The sequence below is a fragment of the Acipenser ruthenus genome, chromosome 50 (assembly GCF_902713425.1).
Source record: "Acipenser ruthenus chromosome 50, fAciRut3.2 maternal haplotype, whole genome shotgun sequence".
Lineage (NCBI taxonomy): Eukaryota > Metazoa > Chordata > Actinopteri > Acipenseriformes > Acipenseridae > Acipenser > Acipenser ruthenus.
In genome coordinates, this window is record NC_081238.1 from 197,516 (window position 1) to 223,912 (window position 26,397).

Sequence of the window (26,397 nt, forward strand, 5' to 3'; positions counted from 1 at the left end):
TTGTAGAATTTGAGAAGAGTTTTCAATCAAGCCCAAGCTCTTTTTCATACAAAATAATGAATATAAAAATAAATAAGCCACCAAAGAATTTGTCACTTTCCATAGCTCCTCTCCTCTGAAAGCCACTAACCGGTGGTGGAGAGACTGTTCCACAGGAACCTGCGTGCAGGGAGGAAGCAGTTCCTGTACGCACACGCAGAGCGAGGGAGGCCCACTTCCTGTGTCTCCTGACAGCCTCTTCCTGTCTCTTCTGCTCACAGCTGGGCTTTGATGAACTGAAAGAGGGGGAAAGACAGACGAGAGACACACACAGGAATGCCTAGCCATTAACAAGGATGACATCAAATGCCTATTGCTTAGCAGTTTTACTATGAGCAGTGTGTATAAGACACAATCAGTCAGTATTTATTTTATATAGCGCCTTTCGTAGTGGACCACCATCACAAAGCGCTTTACAAGACAGTGAGGATCAATGCATAATACATTAAATACAGTGAAATACAGGGCATAGTACATTAAATACAAACAGTAAAAAAAAACAATGCAAATACATTAAATACAGGCATAATACAATTAAATACAAGGCTAGGATGTGAATTCTAGACATTGTGGATGTGTGTGTCATACAGAATCATTTGAATAAGAGTGAAAAACCTGAAATAGCAATTTAGACAACAGCTAATAACAGATATCGGGCTCAGGTGTGTCTGATTAGACTCTTGAGTAAAACCAGGAATGGATCAGACTGCAATGGAAACAGCCATGCATGCTGGGTGCAAATGGTTTGTTTCTGCTTGTAAATAGTTGTATAAAGATCAACATCAAGACCTTGTCTGGAGCCGTCAGACTGTGCTTTCTGAAATCTGTCTGGCTTGTGTGGCACAGAGATAACGTTTGCTACGAGAATCGGCGTAAACACTGTGGTGTTTGTGTGTGTCTCTGTGGGTGTTTCTGTACGTCTGTTTGTGTGTACGTACACGCCTGTGTGTGTGTGTGTGTGTGTTTCTGTTCTATGTGTGTGCTCCTCTGTGTGTGTGTGTTTCTGTTCTATGTGTGTGCTCCTCTGTGTGTGTGTGTGTTTCTGTTGTATGTGTGTGCTCCTCTGTGTGTGTGTGTTTCTGTTCTATGTGTGTGCTCCTGTGTGTGTTTCTGTTCTATGTGTGTGCTCCTCTGTGTGTGTGTGTGTTTCTGTTCTATGTGTGTGCTCTGTGTGTGTGTGTGTGTGTGTGTTTCTGTTCTATGTGTGTGCTCCTCTGTGTGTGTGTGCTCTGTGTGTGTGTGTGTGTGTGTGTGTGTGTGTTTCTGTTCTATGTGTGTGCTCCTCTGTGTGTGTGTGTGTTTCAGGATGTCACGAGACGCCACGCTGTTCCTGCTGCTCTGCCTCTCCTCATACAGATGAAGGACGAGCAGCCCCCAGTGACAGACAGGCTCTCAGCACAGGCTCTCAGCACACAGGAGGGCAGGAGTACTTTTACAGCTGATAAGAGGCACTTTACACACTTCCCCTCACAACCTCCTCTCTCTCTCTCTCTGTCTCTCTCTGTCTCTCTTTATTGGCATGACAGCATTAGCAGCATTGCCAGAGCGGTTACAAAGTACAATAGAAACAGTAAAAGTTAATAAATGAAAAGGAAAAAGTAATTGGAGGTAGGAATGTAAAACTGAATGCTGAGCACTGGTAGATAAAATAAACTGACCGCCCCCCTCCTCCTCCTGTCAGTGCCCCTGTGCATGAGCGCTCACTGTGTGTGTCAAGCTGCGACAGGCACAGACATACTGGGCATCCCTCCCCCATAGGGTCTCTCTCTCTCTCTCTCTCTCTCTCTCTCTCTCTCTTTGAGACAGAGAGGTCTATATAGATAGAGTCCTTCCTTATAGCTGCATGGACAGCACCTGTTAGGGTATCTGCAAACTATTCATGCTGAGAAGTGTGATCAGTTCATTCAGAGCAGATTTACCAGGCTCCTGATCATTTCAATATTAATAATAATAACAGACTTCATTGAGGGGAGCTCTGAACCCCAGGACTGGGTGCAGCAGCAGCAGCAGCAGGGCTAGTGTGAGTTTGTAACCCTGCTCAAACTACTGGCTCCTGATCATTTCAATATTAATAATAATAACAGACTTCATTGAGGGGAGCTCTGAACCCCAGGACTGGGTGCAGCAGCAGCAGCAGCAGCAGCAGCAGGGCTAGTGTGAGTTTGTAACCCTGCTCAAACTACTGGCTCCTGATCATTTCAATATTAATAATAATAACAGACTTCATTGAGGGGAGCTCTGAACTCCAGGACTGGGTGCAGCAGCAGGGCTGGTGTGAGTTTCAGTAGGAGAAGATCAGGGTTAAGTAAATGTTTATTATTTTATTTTGTCGTGTGGTCGTGGATTCCCCTTGCGGCTGTCACTTCCTGTTTATTTACAGAGCGCATCACGGCCCAGCAAGCCGAGTCATTCTGAGAGTGACATCACACGGGAGAATTTCCCAAAACGTCAACCCCCTCCCATGACCCGCCGCACCCCACTCCCCGCCCCCGCAAGCGATGCGTCAAACGCTGGCCTGTGAACCACACAGGGTTAATATTTTGGGAAAGCGGTATTTTGATCACACTCTGTGCTTTCATGGTTATTTCCCCTATCAGACAAAGTGAAATCTCCTGTTACCAGAATTCAACTTGCCCTCAACCCAGCCCTGTCTGTCTGAGTGTGTGTGTGTGTCTGTCTGTCTGTGTTTCCATGTGTCTGTCTGTCTGTCTGTCTGTGTCTGTATGTCTGTCTGTCTGTCTTTGTGTCACAGAATAGCCATCATAAAAAGCCTCCATCACTATTATTATTATTATTATTATTATTATTATTTATTTATTTATTAGCAGATGCCCTTATCCAGGACGACTTACAATTGTTACAAGATATTACCTTATACATTATTTCACATTATACAGATATCACATCATTTTTTACATACAATTACCCATTTATACAGTTGGGTTTTTACTGGAGCAATCTAGGTAAAGTACCTTGCTCAAGGGTACAGCAGCAGTGTCCCCCACCTGGGATTGAACCCACAACCCTCCGGTCAAGAGTCCAGAGCCCTAACCACTACTCCACACTGCTGCCCCATTACAATGCTATTGTAATACATTACTACAACATGCATTTATAAAATATTGAATTGCATATGAACAAGACTGTGAGGGAGATACTGAATGTGAAATGTGTGATACCTGCACTGCTGTGTAAGCACTCTGTCTCGCACCACTGTGTGTCTCATGTGCCTGACAGCCGCTCACATGTTTAAACTTCCTCCTGGCATGAATGCTGTGTATATTCAGGGCTGGCAATACCACTCCTGTTCCACAGCAGCTTCACCCATACCAGGTTTTAATACCAGCTTGGTCAGCCCCAGCGTTTGTGTCTCATTAAACCCGTAGTAAACCCAGGCGTGCTGTGCAACGGGAGTCTTACTTCCACCCCTGATGTTTATACACAGGGAGTGTGAGATGGTGGTACACAGTTTTGTTGGGTAGCAGCTGACCGCTGTGTGTGTGAGTAATAGAGAGATGCGTTCTGACCACATAAGCTCAGATCAGCTGTGTGAATGGAGAGGGACGGGGTGACTAATGTTTTGAGTCGGGAGTCTTTCGAAAGCATTGAAAATAACTTGTAGTGGAAACGTTCGTCACTGAGTTCATTAGTTTGTTATTTTAAGCATTTCTAAATTTAGCACTGTTGATTGTGTAAGGGTTACAGATGATGAATGTGCTCTATCTGTCTATATATATATATATATATATATATATATATATATAAAAAAAAAATAGAGATATAGATGCGATCCAGCCCTCTGAAATGTCTTTATAATATATTGCACTAGACCATGATATTGATGGTACACATCCCTCTGAAATGTCTTTATAATATATAGCACTAGACCCTGATATAGATGCGATCCAGCCCTCTGAAATGTCTTTATAATATATTGCACTAGACCATGATATTGATTGTACACATCCCTCTGAAATGTCTTTATAATATATAGCACTAGACCCTGATATAGATGCGATCCAGCCCTCTGAAATGTCTTTATAATATATTGCACTAGACCATGATATTGATGGTACACATCCCTCTGAAATGTCTTTATAATATACAGCACTAGACCCTGATACTGATGCGATCCAGCCCTCTGAAATGTCTTTATAATATACAGCACTAGACCCTGATATTGATGCGATCCAGCCCTCTGAAATGTCATTATAATATATAGCACTAGACCCTGATATTGATGCGATCCAGCCCTCTGAAATGTCTTTATAATATACAGCACTAGACCCTGATATTGATGCGATCCAGCCCTCTGAAATGTCTTTATAATATACAGCGCTAGACCCTGATATTGATGCGATCCAGCCCTCTGAAATGTCTTTATAATATATAGCACTAGACCCTGATATTGATGCGATCCAGCCCTCTGAAATGTCTTTATAATATATAGCGCTAGACCCTGATATTGATGCGATCCAGCCCTCTGAAATGTCTTTATAATATACAGCACTAGACCCTGATATTGATGCGATCCAGCCCTCTGAAATGTCATTATAATATACATATATATATATATATATATGATTATGAGAGTAAACCAGGGGTGGTAAAGATTATTTTATAACTGGTTGTTTGATGTGCTGTAAATCAAAGTTCAAGTTTGAAAGTGTAAACCTTACTATTGTCATGTACACAGCTCAGTATAAACCGTGTGGTACGGGTACTTGTGTATTTCACGCGTTCTGTGAAAACTGCCTTCCGTGAATCGACTGCTTAACACGCTCGCAGTGAAGGCGCACAGACTGGGATTGCTGCGAGAGATGTTCACTGCAGTATTGAAGTTCAGGAGCCCCTTCAGTTCAATCTCCACTTAGTTTTTTTGCGTTGTAAGCGTTGCTTGAGTTTTTAAAGGTGTTGCACAAAGTAGCTTTTTAAGAGTCAGTACCCTAGTTCAGGGAAATACATCATTAAGTGTTGAACTTAGTGTTTTAGGCAAACAGCCCCTAAAGCAGGGGTTCACAAGAATACACTGGGGGTGGGGGTGGTTTTTTTTTATTTTTTTATTCCTGTGTAATTCAGTGAATTCACACTCTCTCTTTATTTCCATTTAGACTGTTGACAAGTCTCCAGAGAATCCGGAAGCCATGACTGGCTGGAGAAGCTGAATCAATGACCCCGATTTAGACAAGACTGTTCATGCCGAGCTGAAGGTGAGAGAATGTTTGTATGCCAAGATTGTGATGTCATCAGACTGTTTGAAATATTTTTCGAGGTCAATTAAGGGTAAACGCCACTAATTACATGCAGGAATTTAATAAAAATTAAAACGGTGAATAAAAAGAAGCTGTCAAATCAGGCCTATGAAGGTAAAGTTTGTATAGTAGTCGGTGAACTACACTGCCACCCAGAGGTGAGCCGTGGAATTAGTTGCTTGGCAGCTTTTTGCTGAGAATGACAGTATAACATTGGCCTTACTTCATTGTAAAACATAATGACCTGTATTCATTAAACTACAGGGACTGTTTTTTCGATAAGTGTTTTGAAAACTCAATCTCAGAGTTTCAGCGCTCTGTTCTGTCGTTTGAAAACTCAGAGGAGATGAATTTGGGAGCGCTCGGAGCACATTCTGGCCGCTCCAGCTTCAGAGCTGGATTTCTCGGAGCGTTCACTTTAAAAATGGCTAACGGCTCGCTGTGGTGGATGCGGGTGTATTCTAAACGTGTTTTTATTATCTATTTCTATATTTGTCATTTAAATGTTTTTTGAGGAAAAAATGATAATCCACATATTTTAAGTTCGGGTTTTACGTTTTGAAGCGACTGAAGGGGTGACAGGGGAGGAGTTGTCTGCACACTAGCCTTGTTCAACACCAATAAGCACTGACCAGTTTTTCTTTCTTTTATTTATTTTTTGTTAAACAGTACCACCGCTCAAAAAAAAAAAAATTCAAACTGAAGAGCAGTAGTAGTATTAGACTGAAGAGTTGAAAACTTGTGTGTGTGTGTGTATATATATATATATATATATATATATATATATATATATATATATATATATATATATATATATATATATATGAAATAAATCGATTGTGTATCAGTCTAAGAAAAAGCCATTAACCCTTTGCGGTCCATTTATTAAATGCGCGTCAGGCACGCCAGGTGTAATTTATTTTCACATGCGCAGTTAATTTTAGACGCGCTGTTTAAAAGTATTTTTTTTCACAGTCAAACGGGTTTAAAAGGCCCTGCATAACAATAAAGCACTCGCTAGGCATCTCCAGCCCCGCCCCACCCTTTCGTTCGCTATAGCTTTCACCTATGTAAGAAATAAATAATAATAATAGTCGTACATACCGATCAATCATCTCCTGATCACTCGTTTTATCACCAAACTCCTCAATAATGCGATCCAAGTCATTATTTTATAACTATAACATCTCAAAAAAGCTCTGCAAATGTCTGTGTTCTCTGTGCGGGGACTCACTATCAGCCAGCTTGTTTACTTATGACCGCCCCGTTATCTGATACCAGGGCCATGTATGACTATTCATGAGATACGCCTTCATGAGGTCGTTCTAAAACTGAAGAGAAAATTCACGCTCTGAAGCACTCCGAAGAGATTTCTCGGACGCTCTTTCAAAGCGTCACATTGAGTTTACGAACGCACCTCCAGATGCTTGAGGAGGCTGTGATGTGAATGCACCCCAGAGTTGGAGGGGTCTGTCTAATCTATAATCTTTGCAAAGACACAGGAGACTCAACTAGGTGTGGAACTAGAATAGATTTTTAAATACAATAGGATTCCAAGACCTCCGACTGAGATAATGGGGAGGGCAAGACAATAGAACTTTATCTATCTATGGATAGCTAGAGAGAGAGAGAGAATTCTAAAACAGCTCCAAGGATGCTCGTCAATCAGTAGAAATATTTCATGAATAAGCGATACTAGTAACTGACTATTGTAATAGCTGGCTTGGGAAATGTGTGTCGCATTTATTTTTAAGCAGGGTGTAAAAGCACATTGACTCAGGAGTTACATAAAGGCTGTTCTGTTTATGAAAGTAGTCTTGTTGTTATGCAGTCCGGTCAGTGCAATCTGATATTAGTGGAACTGTGCTGGACTCCTGTTGGCTGTGACTGTCGAGGTGATGACGGCCCGACGGAGCCCACAAGGAAACGAGGGGGGCGGGGTGACTGGTTTAGCATCATGACTTTTTAAAATGATTCAGCGGGGTCAAAAATAAAACCCCCTCTCTTCTATTTTAAAACTATAAGGAGAGAGAGAGAGAGAGAGAGAGAGACACAGAGAATGTGCAAGCCTACGGAGAAGGAATGGACAGAATGTTTTTCTTCTCTAAATATATATCTTTATGTTTAGAAGGCTGTTTGATCTCCTGTCCCCCCCGCCTCTGTGTATAAACAAGTTACAGAAACAGCCACTTCACCAGCATTGCTGGCCAGAAATAGACCTTTCTGTTGTCCCTCTCTCTCTTTCCCTTTCTGCGTGCTTCTAAATGCGTCTTCGCCTGAACCTCTGCGGCATTCAAGCCCTTTTGTAACCCAGCGCACGCAACGTCGTGCTTTAAAGAGAGAGCGTGTGGTTCTGTGCTTTTGGGAGCACAGCCTGTCTCTGCTCCGTGGAGATTGTCAAAGACTGGAGCGCATTGCTGAGTGCTTACATCAGTCGTGTAATGGGGGGGTGGAGAGGAGGTGGGGGGGGCTCTGGTACCACATGACCCCTTTCATGTAGGAAGGGGGCTGGTCTATGGTCACAAGGACTCTTTAAAACCCCTTTAAAAACTGCAGCCAGGCATCTGAGAGAGAGCTGCTAGCTGTCTGGGAATATGCTTACGCATAGTACTGTGGTTCAGTTAACAGGAGCAATGATTACAGACAGTCTATTGAGATCCTTTTTTATATTGTAGTTTATTAAAAATGCGTCTCTTGTAAAATCGTTCTTTTATATATTATGTAGTACTTTTATGAGCATCTGTGAAATATGCATGGATTTATTTAGTTATTTTTTGATTATGATTCCCAAGGCATCTTTATGAACGGCAGTTTGAATTGCATTCAGATGTTAAATTAAATAAGGTAAGAAATTGATGTACTGTGTAATTTTTTTTAATGCATTTTTTGTTATGATATATTAGATTTTTTTTTTTGTTATAAAGCTGTATGAAACATTTTTATTGCGGTACACAGTAAGCTGACAGGAATATATTTAAGCTACATCCTGAGATCCGGCGGCGCAGTTGTGATTGCACTTGGTACGGACTTTCCCCCGCCCCACCGAGGACACATTTCCAAGGATCTCGGGGGAACTAGGATGCATTTGGATTAATCCAAGTCCTAAACTTCGTTGAAATAAATAGAGTCACCGAAGGAGGAGAACGATCAGGGAACGTTGCAGTTCAGTGTGGATCGACAATGAACTCAAGTCTCTCTCTCTCTCTCCCCCTCTCGTCCAGTGTGCTTGTATGGAGCTGTGAAGACACACAGAGTAACTCTGAGCTGACACTTTGCAGAGACAGATTCGTGTGTATAAACGCACACACGCACTAATAAGAAGGACTTCAGTTCTCTAAACTGGGAGAGGGACCAGGAACAGACTGCAGTGGAGAGACTTGCAGACTCAGCTAACGTGGTAAGTATAAAATCTCCCATAGTAAAAGCCCAGCAAAGTGTAATCAAGCACAGTGAAAGCATGGTAAATCATAAGCATTGTAAAGCGCAGAGAGGTGTGGTAAAGCATAGGGAAGCACTGTAAAGCACAGAGAGATATGGTAAAGCATAGGGAAGCATTGTAAAGCACAGAGAGGTATGGTAAAGCACAGGGAAGCATTGTAAAGCACAGAGGTATGGTAAAGCATAGGCAAGCATTGTAAAGCACAGAGAGGTCTGGTAAAGCATAGGGAAGCATTGTAAAGCACAGAGAGGTGTGGTAAAGCATAGGGAAGCATTGTAAAGCACAGAGAGGTGTGGTAAAGCATAGGGAAGCATTGTAAAGCACAGAGAGGTCTGGTAAAGCATAGGGAAGCATTGTAAAGCACAGAGAGGTCTGGTAAAGCATAGGGAAGCATTGTAAAGCACAGAGAGGTCTGGTAAAGCAAAGGGAAGCATTGTAAATGCTCTCCCTCTTCCTGTCTTCACTCTTTCTCCTCTCTCCCTCGCCCTCTCTCTGTCTCTCCCCTGTCTGCCTCCCCCTCTCTCTCCTCTCCCAGGCTGGATGCATCACACAGTGGATCAGTTTGGTGGGCGCAGCAGCAGCACTTTCCCTCTGGACGGTCGGGGGGGGCCATGGGGACCCCCAGGCAGCCGAGCCTGGATACCCCCCTCCAGGTAACATTCTGCAGCACCCTCTTTCTTCCTCTTGTACTGTGGAGCATTATGCAGCGCTTTCAACACCTCCACTTAGGTCTGCGAGGATAGCGCACGTTTTTTTGCGCTGCGAATATAAAGTCGATTAGTCTTTCAATTCTTTTTCCCCTCTTCTTGCTCATGCAGGGGCCCAGCCAGCGTCGGCCAATCACAGCTTCCCTCTCACCTGCCGGCAGGTCACATGACCAGCCTCGCCCACCCCAGCAAACTCTACTTTCCCCCAGGGTGAGTAAAGCAGTGCTTGTAAGGGGATGGATAAATAAACTCTTTTCTGGTCTTTCTGTGTGGTCCAGTGGTTAAAGAAAGGGGCTTTATTACCGGGAGGTTCCAGGTTCAAATCCCGGCTCAGCCACTGACTCACTGTGTGACCCTGAGCAAGTCACTTAACCTCCTTGTGCTCCGTCCTTTGGATGAGACGTAAAACAAACAAGGTCCTATTGGAAGTGACTCTGCAGCAGCAGCAGCAGTTGTTGATGATGCATAGCTCACCCCCTAGTCTCTGTAAGTTGCTTTGGATGAAAGTGCTAAATGGGGACTAATGGAAAACTAGAAAGCAAATGCATGATGACCTTGTATGAATCTCATATAAAACAATAGAAATAAACTGAAAAATGTTCACTTTCCCAACGATTTTAATGTTCTCTCTCTCTCTCTCAGCCCCGCTCCCCCCCGGCCCCTGCTCTCTGAACGGATCGAGCTGATTCACGGGCTGGTCCAGTCTCTGCAGAGGGACCGTCAGCAGGCCCGGCTGTGGGAGCAATTGGGTCAGATCTACGAGTCGGAGCAGGAGCTGGAGGAGGCACTGAGGTGCTACCAGAACGGGGCGCGTTGCCACGGCTACGGCCCGGGCCACACCCACCTCGCCGCGCGAGCCAATCAGCTGCAGAGGGTGAGGGGCAGCCCCGCGCTGTGAAACTTTCACTGATCAGGGTTTAAAAAAGTCTAAGTAATTCCGTCTTAAAGAGTAAGTAGCGGGGTTCAGAAAAAGATAGCGTTACACGTGTTGCTGCAACTGTAATTTTTCTTTTCATTGTTAACATCCTGACAATTTTTTACACTTACCTTCAAAGTCTGTTTCAAAGCTCTTTTCATGATGTCCGATTTTGAGATCTCTGGCTTTTCAGTTCCGTAACACAGCATGGCTCGTTACTGCTGTGTTACCTGTTTGACAATGCAGCCGAGAATCCTGACCCTATCGGCGCACGAGAGCGGACGCTTTGAAAAGAGCTTTGAAACAGACTTTGACGGCAAGTGTAAAAAGTTGTCAGGATGCTAACAATGAAAAGAAAAATGACAGGTACGTTATTTAAACAGTTGTAGCAGCATGTGAGGATGTGTGACGCTATGTTTTTTGCAACCCCTTGACTTACTCTTCAAAACCGCTGCTCACTTCCACTGGAGCAATCGGCTAAATCTGCTCACAATCAAATGATTTATTTTCTTTTACTTAAGCTCCAATGCAACAAGATACATGAAAAACGTGTTCAATGCAATATCTTATTAAAGCTACAGGGGGAAGGAATGTTTGCAAATATTTTTTTAAAAATACATGTCGTTTTACTTAGTAGTGCAAGCACTAATGCAAAATGTTAAATTCTAAAAATACTTAAAAAAAAGTATCTTTTTTTAAAAGCTTTTTTTTTTTTTTTTTTTAAATGATCAAAATGTATTTACTTAATAGTGCAAACATAGACACAAGGAGAATTAAGTTTATTGCAGTTAAAGATCATTTTCTTTCTTTCTTTCCAGTACCTGAGTCCACACCAGCACCGGCCTCACAACCTGCCTCCGCTACATGAAGTGTGGGATCTGCTGCAGCAGGTAATCATTCAGGGATCAAACACTGACAAGCACTTCCACTACTGCAATAGCATTGAGGAAGGCACTGGAGCCCAAACGCTGGTCTGCTTGACTCAGTCTCTTCTAGTTTCAATAACACTGATGAAGGCACTAGAGCCCAAACGCTGGTCTGCTTGACTCAGTCTCTTCTAGTTTCAATAACACTGATGAAGGCACTGGAGCCCAAACGCTGGTCTGCTTGACTCAGTCTCTTCTAGTTTCAATAACACTGATGAAGGCACTAGAGCCCAAACGCTGGTCTGCTTGACTGTAGTTTTATAATGAAGGCATTAGCCGGGGATAAATCCTTCAATGGATCAAGCTGCTGTGTAATTTGGGTTTAAAAAAAAAAAACAACAAAAAAAAAAACTATAATCTTGACAGTGATTTTGTGTTTTGTTCACAGCAAGCAAGAAACTACCCAGGGAAAAACGGCTGCCAACTGAAGCGGCCAGCAGCACATGTGGACCATTCGGTGATCCAGCACACCCCTCACATTCACCACGTGGTACCTTCCACCCCTCCCAGTGAGGAGATCCCCAGTCCGGTGAAGAGAAGGAGGAGCATCAGCCCAGACCAGGTGAGACCAAGCAGAGGGAAAACGGGGGCATTCAAAACACACACTCCTCCTTTCCCAGCAGTGCTTCTTAACCTCTTCCAAGATTTCCCCCCATGGATCGCTAACCTGCAGGGATCCCAAACACTGCAGCTGCATTAATACACAAGACTCATTAGTCCAGGGCTGCCCAATCACAGTCAGGGAGGCTCTATTCCAGTCCAGGTTTTACAGGTAAAATGAGATTGTGATCTACTTCAGGGTTTGATTGGAGATTTATTATTGTTCAGTTAAACAGTTTAGAACAGGGTTGGAACAAAGACCAGGAGAGGAAGAAACAACTTTGCCTGACGTGAAACAACACCGTGCTGGAGTGCTGGTAGATTGAAAAAGTCCTTCGATTTTTAGTAGGAAGCCCAAGATGATAATTTAGCACAGAATCGTTTTCATATTACTTTATTTAAAATTGAATAACTAGAATATGACCCTAAAGCTTTAACCCTTGAAGTTATTTGAGTGTTTTTTTTGTTTTGTTTTTTTTCCTCTCCCGCCCGCAGATTAATCGCTCCGGAATGCCGCGCCCCCCAATGCCAAACCTGCCCCCGACACACCCCCTCCACCACCCGGGGGGACACTACCAGCTGCCCAAGCCGGGGGGGCTGTGGAACCCCCTGCACAAGGGGGGGTCGTCCTGGCCCCCCGAGAGGAAGAGCGACTATCAGGTGAGGTCTTCATCAGTCACTGCAGGGTCTGGCTTCACAGACCCCCGTCGCACGCAATGAAGGCGTTGTGTGTCGATGTTAGTTATTACAGTGGATTACGGAATACACAATGGTGAAATGTATTATTATTATTGTTATTATTATTATTATTATTATTATTATTACTATTATTGTCATTAATTTTTCTTTCTTCTTCTCCAGGATCAGCAGAACCCAGTCCTGGGTGCTTACCCTTACAAGACCACCCCTCCATCACCCATCCCCTCCGCCTCTTCCTCTTCATCCTCCTCCTCCTCCTCCTCCTGCCCACCCCTCTCCTCTCACTTCAACAGCAATCACATCCAACACAGCAGCTGCAGTAATCTGCCCAAACCCCTGCCTCAGACTCCAGCCCCAGGCCCCTTGATAATGCAGGGCAGCCGCTACCCCCCCCACCCACACGCCCCCCTCCACCCCCACCAGCAACCAGCAGGGGAGAGCCGGCAGCATCCCAGCTACAACCACGGGGGCCAGGCGAGAGGTACGGGGGACCCCAGGAACGATCCGAGAGAGACCAGTAGCAGCCAGCAGGTAAGGACCAGTGTGTGAATTTTTTGTATTTTTTTTTTTTTTTTTACCTTGTCGCCAGTTTATGTTTTAAAAAGTTAAACCCGAGCACGCGTGCGTACAGGGAGCCCTACTCTGTCAGCCATCACAGGCAATATATGATCTAGGTAATACGATATGTGGCAGCTATGGCCAAACGTTTTGCATCTCCTAGAATGAACATAATTTATTTTATTTAACATCACGTCATCAAAGAAACTGCAAAATGATATCTCCAAAAGTCTATCGGAGCCACAATAGCATTGCAGTAGTATTTCATGTTATACGCCAAATACATTCCAATAACCCTTATAATCCTTATTTCCTCCCCTCTCCCCAGCAGGCCAGGCTCAACCGGCCCAACGTCTCACCAGCAAACATTACCTGCGTGCCTTACAACTCTCACCACCACCACCACCCTCATCACAACCAGCAAACTCTGCTGCCTCCCCCACTGACACCAGCCCGTGGCAGCTCCTCCCTTAGCGGAATACCTCACGGCCTGGGCGCCACTCCCTCTTCCTCCTCCACAAATGAGAGCTGGAGAAAGCAGCAGCAAAGAAACAGCCACGCCTCCAATGTGGTGAGTTTACTTTTATTTAACTTTTTGAGTTGACCTGACCGTCTCCTGTTAAATGTTGAGTCCTGTAATTCATAACTGCATTACAAGGATAGCAAGACGACTCCCGTTGCACAACAGTTTCAACAATTCTAGATTTTATTACAACAAGCTTGATTAGCCAGCACAGTGTATAGGTAACAAGCACAGGTGTGTTTTTTTTTTAAACTCACAGTAAAACCAAGACTGGATCAAACTGCTATGCAACGGGAGTCTTATTCCCACCCCTCATGAACACCTTTTAAATAACTTTTTTCCCCTCTTTTTTTTTTTTCTCCTCTCCAGACGTCAGGTCGGTACCCCGGAAATCAGGGTCTAGAAACTCAGGGTCACAGGCGACCTTTGGAGAGGGGAGCCCCCCTGTTAGGGCACGGGCACCCCCACGCAGGCCGTCCCGCGATGCCAGGGACCACCCCCGCTGCCACGGACATCTGCCGGAGTAACCCCTACAGCGGCAGCAGTGCAGTCCAGGTCCCAGCGCCCCCTACAGGCTCTCCGACTCCTGGCGTCCTGAGATCCACTGCAGGCTGGAAGGAGCCCCTGCCAACCCCAGTCCTGATGACTCCGGGGCTTAAGGGAGAAAACCAGCTGCTGGGAGAGCCGGACAGGAGAGAGATCCAGCCTCCTTTAGAGAAACGGGAGTACTTTTACAAACGCTGTGAGCCTCCCCGGACTGCCACTGCTGCAACTACAGCAACTTCTTCCTCGTCCTCCTCCTCCTCCTCCTTTTCCTCCTCGTCCCGTAGCGTGCTGGCACCGCACTTTGAGAAGCTGAAAAACACGACAGCCGAGGTCAGCCGCAAGCCGTCTCCGTCTCCTCCTCCTCCTCCTCCTCCCCCTGCTGCCGTGCAGCCCCCTCCCCTTGTTCTGAACCCTCCCCAGTCCGCCCCCTCGCCCAGCCCTTACCGACACGAGCCTCTTCGCAGGCAGCCGCTGAGCATCGAGGAGGTGCTGGACAAGCTGGACGCGGAGCTGGAAGACAGGGTCCGAGAACGGGAGAGGGAGGAGGAGAGGGAAGGAAAGCAGCCGGAGGGAGACGGAGGAGACGAGAAGGAGGCGGTGGCGAGTCTGGAGCGCCTGCTCTCCGCACCCGTGATCAAGGCTCGGGGTGAGGATGGCGGAAAGGCTTCTCCCCGATACGGGGAGAAAGAGCCGGGGGCGGTGCCGCCTTTCTGGACGTCGGAAAAGACCGGGACCGCGGCCCCCGTCATCGTTTCCGCCCCCTCTGCTTCCGCGGCCAGGCTGGATTTCATCGCCAAGGGGGAGAGACGGAGTAGCGGGTCAGGCAGTCCTGCTCATCAGGTACCCCAGCTGCCAAATACCTCAGGAACTGCATCACCCTCACCATCGCCCTCGCCACTGCCATCGTTGCACAGGCCCTCGGAGCTGATGGGCAGCCGACTGATGCAACAGACAGCAGCCGTTTTACCCAAAGACCCGGCCACCTCGGGGGTCCTGCCTCTCTTCCCCACAGAAACACAGGAATACCCGACGACCAGGAAAGAAGGAGGAGGAAACGGAGGGAGGAAACCCCCCGAGAAGCTCTTTGAAGATTTCCCCAGCCGGACGGGAGACCAGGGGATGGGGGACCAGTTCGAGGAGCCCATTCTCCCCGACGGCCTGGCAAATATCATGAAGATGCTGGACGAGTCGATCCAGAAGGAGGATGAGTTATACAACGGCAGCGCTAGCGGGGATCGCTACTCCCCCATCTCCCCTCTGCCCGTGCCCCGGCCGCTGCCGGACCTCAAAGACAGCCGGCAGCCCCCTCCCTTGCTGGAGAGACCCAAGCCCTCCAACATGGATTTCAGCCTGGTGAACAAGAACCCCCCAGTCTTGAGCAGGCAGGGCTCGCTGGCGTCGTCTTCCACGTCGTCGACTTCATACAGCAGGTCGTCCTCCGTCTCTGAAAAGGAGGCGAGGAACCCTTCTTTAAAGCTGAGCCCAAGCTGCCAGATTCAGCCCCAGCAGCAACCAACTCCCTCCTTCCCCCCGGCTCCTCTGGTCAAGGAGAGTCACGTTTACAACAGCAGCAGCTACCTTCACAACGACCTGGCCAAGCTTTACGGCTTCCCCGAGCGGAAAAGAGAGGAATCTCCGATCGGAATCGAGGAGGAAGAGATGGAGGAGGAGGAGGAGGAAGATGATGAAGATAACAAGCTGCTGCACTCTCCGGCCAAGCTGCCCCAAGCTCCTCAGCAGCAGCAGCAGCAGCAGCAGACAGACGTGAGGAACATGTTCAAATCCCTCGCCTCGGTCCTGGAGAGCCAGAAGTATTCCTACAGGGGAGGGCCTTTTGGAAGGCCCCCCCCTGGCGGTGCTGGAAATCGGGGTTCTTCCTTCAAGTACGCCCCACCTCCTGCGCCGCTGCGGTTCTCGTCGGACACGACGACGACCTCGCTGGCCCGGGAAGACAAGGAGCCGAGGGGTGGGGGGGAAACTAAGGCCCGAGCCGGGCTCGACAGAAGCGACTCGGAAGAGTCCGATTTCGCGGCGAGGGTGGAGGTGAAGCAAGAGGAGACGGAGAAGGAGGACGAGGACAGCGAAGATGATGATGATGATGAGGATGGCAAAGCCGGGGTTAGGGGTCTGGAGAAGGAAGCCAGGACTTCCGAAGTGAAGGAGGAGGAGGAGGAGCAGCAGCAGCTGGTGACCATATCTGAGGCATCCATATCCGAGCTGAGCCGGAGCTGCGAGGTCCTTCTGACCCGGCACGCCATTCCCGCCGGGAGCTGCCGGGTCAAGCCCGAGAAGGATCACAGGAAGACTGAGAAGGAGAGGGAGAGGCCGGAGAAGGGCTGCAAAAGCGAGAGGAGGGAGAGGAAAGACCGCAAAGAACACAAGAAGCACAGGAAGAGGGATTCTTCACCGACATCCAACACCTCTTCATCATCATCTTCTTCTGGTCGGAGCGGAACTGGCAGCAGCAGCAGCTGCAGCTCAAGCAGGCGACACAAAGACAAGGAAGGCAAATCGCACAAGGATAAGAGCAGGCAAGTGCTGGGCAATCTGGACATGCAGAGAAAGGGCAGCCAAGCAAGGGAGAAGGGGAAGGGCGAGTGTGTGGGAGTCGGCGCCGAGCCCAAGAGGAAGGCGGTAGGCGGGGGAGTGGCCTCTTCCTGCGGGAGCAGGGAGGGTGGGGGTGGCAGCGGGGGGGCCCTGGGCCCTGCGGACTTCCTGAAGCTCAAGGGCCTCTCGGACGGGCCCCCCAAGGAGCTGAAGATCCGCCTGATCAAAGTGGAGAGCGGCGAGCGGGAGCGGTTCATCGCCTCCGAGGTGGAGGAGAAGAGGAGCATCCCGCTGTCCCAGATCACCATCCGCAACACGGCCAGCGAGGTCATCCAAGCCTGCAAGTAAGTGGACTCGAGAAACAAACCGGGGCTGTCCAGCCTGTCTCGGTCGGCCAGGGCCGTTCCTCCACTCCGGGGTTAACAAGTAAAATGAGATTGTGAATTAGGTCCGGGCGGAGGTTTAATTGGTTCAGTTAAACAGTTTGGAATGGCCACCCCCATCGTGTCTTCAACTAAATGATCACCCCCAAACAAGTAAGTGGACTCCTGAAAGCAGGACTGTCCAGTCACGGCACTGGGGTATCTTAGACGTGACATTCGCTAATGTTAAAGTGATAATCAGGAGCCTGGTTTAACAGTGATGGACGGGGTTATTTAGCTGTCCTTGTTCATGGAATAACTACAGAATGTTTCAGAAGTGCTGTCTGTCTACTCTGCACATTATAGATGTAGTTTATGAGTTGGTGTCTTCTATATATAAGCAGCTATTGATGCAGGGGTGTCCAGTCCATCACAGAGGGTCCTGGAGAGCCATTATTCAGCTCCAGGTTTGTTTAACAGGTAAAATGAGATAATTAACTAGTTCAGGGTCCGGAAGGAGGTCTAATTGGTTCAGAAAGACAGACAATTTTAGAGCAGGTTTTGAAACTCGGACTAGCAGTGGAAGGGCCAGTTTTGACCACCCTGCTGTAAACGCTGAGAAGATCCGAAACACTGGAGGAACGATCCCGGCTGTCGCCCCCAGACTAACGCGTGTCCTGTCTTTGTGTTTAATTTCCAGGAATGCGAAAATCAAAGGGAGGTTTCGAGAGTCGTATCTCTTGCCTGCGTTTTCTGTGAAGCCTGTGATGGGAAACTCGGGCAGCCCCCAGGAGAGACTGAATCCTCCCACCCCCAGTATCTACGTGAGTGTCCCGGGGCAAACTGATCGGCTCCAGAAAGGGCAGCATTGGGGTTTCTCTTGGGCGCTACACTCCCGAAAGTTTTGCATCACCTAGAATTAAAACTATATGAACATCATTTTGGATATTTTTTTTCTCATCGTGTAATCAGTCAAAGAAACTACAGAATGACATCTCAGAATTTGTCAGTTATTCGTTAAGTATATGGGGAAAACTATAAAGCGGTGTGTAATTCAATATGTTAACGTAACATTATTCAGCAGGTTTCATTCAGCTTTATGAAGCAAAATTTGTTAATTCTATAGGGTGATAATGCAAAACTTATTTTTAAGCTCACGTTGCCCCCTAGTGGCTGCAGTGAGGGTGACACCTACAGCTGCTGTACTGAGCTTGATCTTCATCTCTGTGTTTCTTGTTCCAGCTGGAGAGCAAGCGGGACGGGTTCTCCCCGGTGCTCCTGCAGTTCTGCACGGACCCCAAAAACCCCATCACTGTCATTAGAGGGCTGGCTGGATCCCTGCGCCTCAGTGAGTACCCCAACCCCCAATCTCATTACACACACAAGCAGTGTGTCCACTTCACAAGGGCCCCCTTTTCAAAGCATTTACTCCAGTCGTTAATCAACGCCTACGTTTTCATGAAAGTGATTTTGAACGAAATTAGAACCGTACTACTAAAGTTTACACGTTTTCAAGCTCTCTTCAAATGCTTTCCTAAGTTTTGTTTCTCGTTTTTGTAAAAATGTACGGGATGATTATTATTATTATTATTTTTATTTTTATTATTATTATTATTTTTTTTTTATGTATTTTTCTATTCTTACAGAAGGAGTTGATTATGATGCTTTCATAATACGGCCCTTATTTTGTTACGGTTTGTGAATAGGAATAGTCCAAAGCTGGTGGCATGTTCATTTATTTTTCTCTTTCTCTCCCTCTCTCCCTCTCTCTCCCTTTACTCTCCAGACCTGGGCCTCTTCTCCACAAAGTCCCTGGTGGAGGCGAACGGGGAGCACTCGGTGGAGGTGCGGACGCAAGTCCAGCAGCCTTCCGACGAGAACTGGGAGCCGACCGGAGACCGGCAGACCTGGCCGTGCGAGAGCAGCCGTTCTCACACCACCATCGCCAAGTACGCCCAGTACCAAGCCTCCTCCTTCCAGGAGAGCCTGCAGGTGAGCCCAGCCGGAGTACTGCCTGCACCCGCGCTTCCTCGCCACTGCAGCAGAGGACACAAGTTTAGCATCACCTGCAATTTTAAGATTGAGACCTAATAATAAAAAATAAACTAATAAAAGAACATCGTTTTAGATCTTCCATCATGTAAATCAAAGAAACTACAAAATGCAAAAGTCTATACCGGAAGCCATAATAGTAGTACAGTAGTTCGAAAATCATGTTTTTTCATGTCGCTTTTTCAAGCGGTGTGTGATGCAATATGTTAACGTAACATTATTCAGCAGGTTTCATTTGACTTTATAAAGCAGAATTAGTTCATCCTACAGGATGATGCCAAACTTTTGGCTAGAGCTGTAGATGGCTGACACTGTGTTCTTGAACTGTGTGTGAATCCCAGATAGCAGTGATTTGATAGCACAGCGTTCGCGTCGCTAGTTGATCTCTTGATTTCTCGACGTGGTTGGTTTCTCCACACTAACTTGCTGCTTCGATTTCAGGAGGAGAAGGGAAGTGATGAAGAGGAGGATGAAGAGGAGCCCCCTGTCGCCCCGGAGCCCCCCAGCAATGGGTAAAAATCATCATAATACTTTATTTATTTCTTAGCAGACGTCATAATACTGTCATACAATCGACGCAGTGCAATCGGGATCATACAAGTACACACAACTGAAGCCCCTTCAGTCACTGTGTGTGTAATCCTGACACAAAACCATGAAGTACCACCTTCATTTTTTCTGTGCTGTGTTCACAAGCTGTGTGTATTTATTTATGTAATTTGATGCGTTACATTTAGACTTGCCTTTAGGGGTTAACAAAATGAGAGTCAGTTATCATAACAATGTCGTTAAAGAGAGAATTAAAACAACAGGTCAACGATGCCAGTTAAAAATGCTCCAAAAAACTGTAGGGCTGATTTAGAGTACACTGTAGGGCTGTATTTCTGCAGAGACTGCAATAACCAATCTACAGCTCTGGCCAAAAGTTTTGCATCTCCTAGAATTTTAGGATTGAGACATTAATTAAAAAAATAAATGAATCAATAAAATAAACTATATGAACATCATTTAGATATTTTATTTAACATTGTGCAATCATATACCAGAAGCCATAATAGTAGTACAGTAGTTATTTCATGTTAGATTTCAAAATGTCACATTTTTCTATGTCAGTTTTTTGCTAAATATATGGAAAAGTACAAAGCAGCGTGTAATTCAATATGTTAACGTGACATTATTCAGCAGGTTTCATTCTGCTTTGTGAAGCAAAATGAGTTCATTCTGTAGGGAGATTACATTTGTACAGTACACTAGACTGTAGTGTACACTATAGTATACCACAGGGTACTACACTACATAATATAATATTGCACAGTTAGTATTATAGTATTGTGTGGTTTTCTACAGATAATTACGGGGGAGTAACAAACTTTTAACATCTACATTTTCTTGCAATGTTTTTATTTCAGTGCTACGGATCAGAAACCCGTGGGGAAGATTATCAAATTCGGGACAAACATTGACCTGTCAGACGCCAAGCGGTAAGTCTCCTGGCTTCTCGGGTAACACTTTAATTCAGGAATCTGTTACAAATGATTTTTACAAACCAGCAAAAACAATAATGCAAAGCAGGCCCATACAATTACTATTATTAATTAATGAGTCATTTAGCAGACGCTTTTATCCAAAGCGACTTAGGGGGTAGGCTATGCATCATCAACAACTGCTGCTGCTGCTGCAGAGTCACTTCCAATAGGAGCTTGTTTGTTTTACGTCTCATCCGAAGGACGGAGCACAAGGAGGTTCAGTGACTTGCTCAGGGTCACACACACACACACACACACACAGAGCGAGTCAGTGGCTGAGTCAGGATTTGAACCTCCTGGTATGAAGCCCCACTGGACCAGCAAGCCTAACAATAGCAAAACCACTGGCAAGTGTATAATAATAAACCTATAAAGACAGACACAGATAGACAGCAAGGCAGACAGACTAATATCCGTTGTAACTGATTTATAAACAATACCAAAAAAGAAAAAATGCTAAGTTTATAGTAATAGACTTCTTATTTCTAATCATATTCTACAATTGTTAATGGCATAATTAATAATGTGTTTGTAGATTGTTTTTAAATCACTTGTAACGGATACCTCAGTGTTACCACTTCCGTCTCTTTGTGTGGCTCTGAGATCTCTCTGGAACTTTCCAGTCACGTTGAAACACCATGTGCTGCTCTCAGACTAAACGTGGGCGTGTGCTGCCACCTGCTGTGCAAACACTGGTACTGCAGCTTGTTTTGTTTTGGGGCACACAATGGATTTCTTTTTCATTTGGTCACTACTAACTAGATAGGATTAAAAGTTCTGCACCACACAGCGTTAATTACGTTTCGGTGACCTGGCTCTGTTAAATGTATACATGCAGAACTTGACTTTTTTTTTTTTTTTGGTTTTGTTGTGTAAATTCAACACTTGAATCAAGTTAAGACAAAAAGTTTAGTGTTAACTGCAGAAAAAAGGTAGCTGGAAATATGAACCTAACAGAATGCTAAGTTAGGATCATATTTGAGTGTAAAACTGAACCTGATTGCAGGTCTTTATGGGCAGTTTTTAAAGTGCTGCGGTTCTGTTACAATATTTTAAAATCCCAACGGTGAGAAGCACGATTGGAAGGAAAGAGTTTGCTTTTGCTGCCCCTCGGACTGGAATAAACTCCCCACCTGGCTCGGATCCACAGTGTCACTTTCTCTCAGTTTAAGAGGCTGCTGTTTTGATCGCTTGAAGCAGCCTTGTGATTGCACGTGATGTGAATACAGTAACTCATGGAGTGTGAAGCGGTGAGCTCTCTGCATGGTTGTGTGGAGTAGTGGTTAAGGCTCTGGACTCTTGACTGGAGGGTTGTGGGTTCAATCCCAGGTGGGGGACACTGCTGTTGTACCCATGAGCAAGGTACTTTACCTAGATTGCTCCAGTAAAAACCCAACTGTATAAATGGGAAATTGTATGTAAAAATATTGCACTATCTTGTAACAGTTGTAAGTCGCCCTGGATAAGGGCGTCTGCTAAAAAATAAATTAATAAAAATAAATAAATAAATAACTGGAACTTGCTCCTGCCTTCCTCCCGGGACGCCTTTATAAACCAAAGGTTTGCAGCTCAAATGGCTTTTCCACTGAAAACTAATAAATCAATACTGTTCTGTTCCCTGATATGTGGTCATTGCTAACCCCCATCCTCTCCTCCTTCCCTCTCTCCCCTCTTTCAGGTGGAAGTCCCAGCTGCAGGAGCTGTTCAAGCTGCCCGCTTTCATGCGCGTCTCATCGAGTGGGAACATGCTGAGCCACGTGGGGCACACCATCCTGGGCATGAACACAGTGCAACTCTACATGAAGGTCCCGGGCAGCCGCACTCCAGGTAACAGGACCCAGAAACACAGACCTTCACAAAATGCATCCTCTAAAGGACTGGGGTTCTTAAAATGGGATTGCTTTCTGCTTGGTGGTTGGGGCTGCATCAGATTTTACTGCTATTATTATTTATTTATTTTTTGCTAATCAGCAATAAAATGTTTAAGATATTATTTGACCTTGACTTGTATAACGTTGTCCGTTGTTATCGTTCTATAAAATACTGAAACCTGTTTAATCATCTGAAATGTAAGTCTGTTCTGTCAAGTTGCCTAAAGCCTTCAGTACCTTCTTCAGGTAAACGGGTTCTGTTTGCAATGCATTTAGGAACATAAGAAAGTTTACAAACGGGAGGAGGCCTTTCTGCCCATCACAGCTCTGGCCAAAAGTTTTGCATGACTGCTTCCTAGTATCTGATTGATCTCCTAACTTTGGGGATTGATCTCCAAACTTGAAGGATCCAAGTGATTCTGCCTCAACAGCATGACTAGGTGACCCTGGGTAGCCAGTTCCACCCACCTCACCGCTCTCTGTGTGTGAAGATTTAGTTGCAGGTTTGCTTTTGTTGAGTCTTCCATGCCTCTTTCTGCTCTGATGCGAGTCGATCTGTCCAGATCGCATTTCTGACCCGCATCTCTTCTGTGCCCCACCCCGGCAGGCCACCAGGAGAACAACAACTTCTGCTCCGTGAACATCAACATTGGCCCAGGGGACTGCGAGTGGTTTGCTGTTCACGACAGCTACTGGAAAGCGATCAGCGATTTCTGTGAGAGGTGAGTGTGGGCTGAACAACGTCCTTGGTCTGCTTTAGCGAACAGAAAAAAAAGGTAAAGCTGAAGACTCAAGTGGTTCGCTAGTGTGAATGATTCGCTCGATACCACAATTAGTCAGATTTTAATACAAATGCTTTTCTTAAACTTCAATGCCAGCATGTGATACGAAAAGGGATGAATGCGCAGAATTATCAATTTTTGTGTGTTGGTCTTCCCTTTTTCCTCTGGTCTAACAAAATAGCTTTGCAGAGCCATTTCACCCATTTCAGGTTTTACTACCAGCTTGATTAGCCCCAGTGTCTATAGGTAACAAGCTCAGGTGTGTCTTAATAAACTCGAAACCAGGACTGGATCAAACTGCTCTGCAATGGGAGTCTTATTTCTAGCCCCGGAGTACAGTGGTTATTTCCCCTTTCCGTTGGGGCTTGTGGTTTGGTTTGTCAACCACAATCACGAATATTCAAGGTGTTTCCTCTGTTCAGGTAGCAGACCATCACAGCGACGGGAACGTTGTGGTGCACATGTTTAAAGCTAACTTGCATGTATTTTTTTTTTTTTCCTCAGTCACGGAGTGGACTACCTGACGGGGTCCTGGTGGCCGGTGCTGGAGGATCTGTACAGGGCAAACATCCCGGTGTACCGGTTCATCCAGAGGCCGGGGGACCTGGTGTGGATCAACGCCGGCACGGTGCACTGGGTGCAGGCTGTGGGCTGGTGCAACAACATTGCCTGGAACGTGGGGCCCCTCACCCGTGAGTGCAAAAAAAAAATCACACAAATCAATCATCATTGTATGATTTGCAGACTGCATTACCGGTGCCTGGCCAGCAAGTGTCACACAGGAGCTGTGCTGAGATTGTGTGCAGTCAGACTGTATCTCACAGCACCAGGGATGGAAATAAGACTCCTGTTGCATGGCGGTTTCACCCATTGCAGGTTTTACTACCAGCTTGATTAGCCCCGGTGTGTATAGGTAACAAGCTCAGGTGTGTCTTATTATTAAACTCTCAGTGAAACCAGGACCGGATCAGACTGCTGTGTAATAGGAGTCTTATTTCCACCCCTGTAGAGTGTATTGAAATATGGTGAGCAGGCACTTCTGAACTTTAATAAACCAGCTTCCTGGACACCTACATTTTAATAGGTGTGCATAAACCATCCAGAGGTACAGGGGCTACACACATGACCAACACCAGCGACCCTCACCTGATTTCTGTGGCGAGCCCCTTCTGAACAGTGGAGTAATCAGTGTGCCCAGTACTGTTGAAATCCCCACACTAGATTGAGTTTGCACAGCCCTGTTAACAGTAACACTCTGATCCGCAGCGTACCAGTACCAGCTGGCTCTGGAGCGCTACGAGTGGAACGAGGTGAAGAAGGTGAAGTCCATCGTGCCCATGATCCACGTGTCCTGGAACATCGCCCGCACGGTCAAGGTGTCCGACCCCGACGTCTACAAGATGATCAAGTACGTGCCACCGCACTCACACTCTCACAGCTGTCACTCCCATGCACACACTGAGACACACACACACTCACATTCCCACACACACAGACTGGACACGCACACCGTCACTGACACACAGACTGTCGCTCACAAGCACACACACACACAGAAAGCTCGTAGTCTTGTTCAGCAGCCTGTTCAATGTTTGTTAATGGCCATGGCACGCCGGATCCATTCTGCTGCTCACAGTCCCATCAGTCAATGACTCTCCCTCTCCCTCTCTCTCAGGCACTGCTTGCTGCAGTCCATCAAGCACTCACAGGTCCTGAGGGCCCAGCTGGTCCAGGATGGGAAGAAGATCTCGTATCAGAGCCGTGTGAAGGACGAGCCGGCCTACTACTGCAATGAGTGTGATGTGAGTAGTAGTATTATTATTATTATTATTATTATTATTATTATTATTTATTAGTAATTTAGCAGATGCCTTTATCCAAAGCGACTTATCGAGACTAGGGTGTGAACTATGCATCATCACAACTGCTGCTGCAGAGTCACTTCCAATAGGACCTTGTTTGTTTTACGTCTCATCTGAAGGACGGAGGTTAAGTGACTCGCTCAGGGTCACACACAGGGAGTCAGTGGCTGGGATTTAACTGGGAACCTGCTGGTAAACAAGCCCCTTTCTTTAACCACTGGACCACCAAGCCAGTGAAGAGGTCCTTTCACATGAGCGTGCCGCGTCAACGCCCGTCTTAACATTCTTTCTTTTTTTAATTCTGTATCTGGTGGAGGTTTTGCTTCAACTAGAATTTTAGGATTAAAAAACCATCTGAATGTAATTTAGATCTTTTATTTAACATCATGTAGTCAAAGAAAATACAAAATGATGAATCGCTTAAGTCTGTACCGGAAGCCATAATAGTCGTACAGCAGTTATTTCATGTCAGATTTCAAAATGTCACGTTTTTCGATAAGTAAACGGCAAAACTACAAAGCGGTGTGCGATTTCAATATGTTAACGTAACATTATTCAGCAGGTTTCATGCCACTTTATGAAGCAAAATTAGTTCATTCTATATAGAGGGTGATGCAATTGTCCATAGCTGTACAACCACACTTTTGTACAGTGCTCTAGACTGTAGTGTTATTGTAGTGTATACTATAGTATACCACAGGGTACTACACTACATAATATAATATTGCACAGTAAGTACTGTAGTATTGTGTGGTTAGGTGAACTAAAGCACTCCTGTCCTGTCCCTGTGTGCAGGTGGAGGTGTACAACCTGCTGTTCGTGACGAGTGAGAACAGCAGCCGCAAGACTTACGTGGTGCACTGTGAGGACTGCGCCCGCCGGAGGAGCGCCACGCTGCACAACGTGGTCGTGCTGGAGCAGTACAGGACTGAGGAGCTCATGCAGACCTACGACAGCTTCACTCTGGTGAGCCGGGGCACTTTTAACCCTTAGCGGTCCATTTATTCAGCGCGTCTCAGGCGCGTCAGGTCCAATTTATTTTCACACGCGCAGTTTATTTTGGACGCACTGTTTTAAAAGTTTTTTTTTTCACAGTAAAACAGGTTTAAAAGGCTCTGTTTATTCTACCCAGCAGTGATCACAGATACAAACACACAAACATACTAGAGAACGTTTGTTCAAACAAACAG

General features: G+C 46.0%; 1 protein-coding gene across 5 annotated transcripts in view; it reads left to right on the forward strand.

Annotated features, from left to right (window-relative positions):
* LOC117404581 (lysine-specific demethylase 6B) overlaps positions 1-26,397 on the forward strand; it is a 78,265-nt gene that overhangs the window by 50,080 nt on the left and 1,788 nt on the right. For 4 of the 5 annotated variants that reach the window (XM_059015505.1, XM_059015506.1, XM_059015507.1 and 1 more), the window contains 22 exons: positions 5,151-5,249; positions 8,513-8,688; positions 9,266-9,383; positions 9,549-9,647; positions 10,080-10,311; positions 11,172-11,243; positions 11,668-11,841; positions 12,375-12,539; positions 12,741-13,109; positions 13,465-13,707; positions 14,029-17,096; positions 17,815-17,938; positions 18,357-18,462; positions 18,901-19,106; positions 19,608-19,678; positions 20,576-20,647; positions 22,371-22,519; positions 23,171-23,285; positions 23,850-24,037; positions 24,612-24,753; positions 25,021-25,147; positions 26,003-26,173. In XM_059015505.1, coding sequence (XP_058871488.1) covers positions 9,271-9,383; positions 9,549-9,647; positions 10,080-10,311; positions 11,172-11,243; positions 11,668-11,841; positions 12,375-12,539; positions 12,741-13,109; positions 13,465-13,707; positions 14,029-17,096; positions 17,815-17,938; positions 18,357-18,462; positions 18,901-19,106; positions 19,608-19,678; positions 20,576-20,647; positions 22,371-22,519; positions 23,171-23,285; positions 23,850-24,037; positions 24,612-24,753; positions 25,021-25,147; positions 26,003-26,173 — 6,006 coding nt within the window. In that variant the 5' untranslated portion in view covers positions 5,151-5,249; positions 8,513-8,688; positions 9,266-9,270. The remainder of the gene's footprint in view (positions 1-5,150; positions 5,250-8,512; positions 8,689-9,265; positions 9,384-9,548; positions 9,648-10,079; positions 10,312-11,171; positions 11,244-11,667; positions 11,842-12,374; positions 12,540-12,740; positions 13,110-13,464; positions 13,708-14,028; positions 17,097-17,814; positions 17,939-18,356; positions 18,463-18,900; positions 19,107-19,607; positions 19,679-20,575; positions 20,648-22,370; positions 22,520-23,170; positions 23,286-23,849; positions 24,038-24,611; positions 24,754-25,020; positions 25,148-26,002; positions 26,174-26,397) is intronic. The other variant, XM_059015509.1, reaches the window with a different exon arrangement.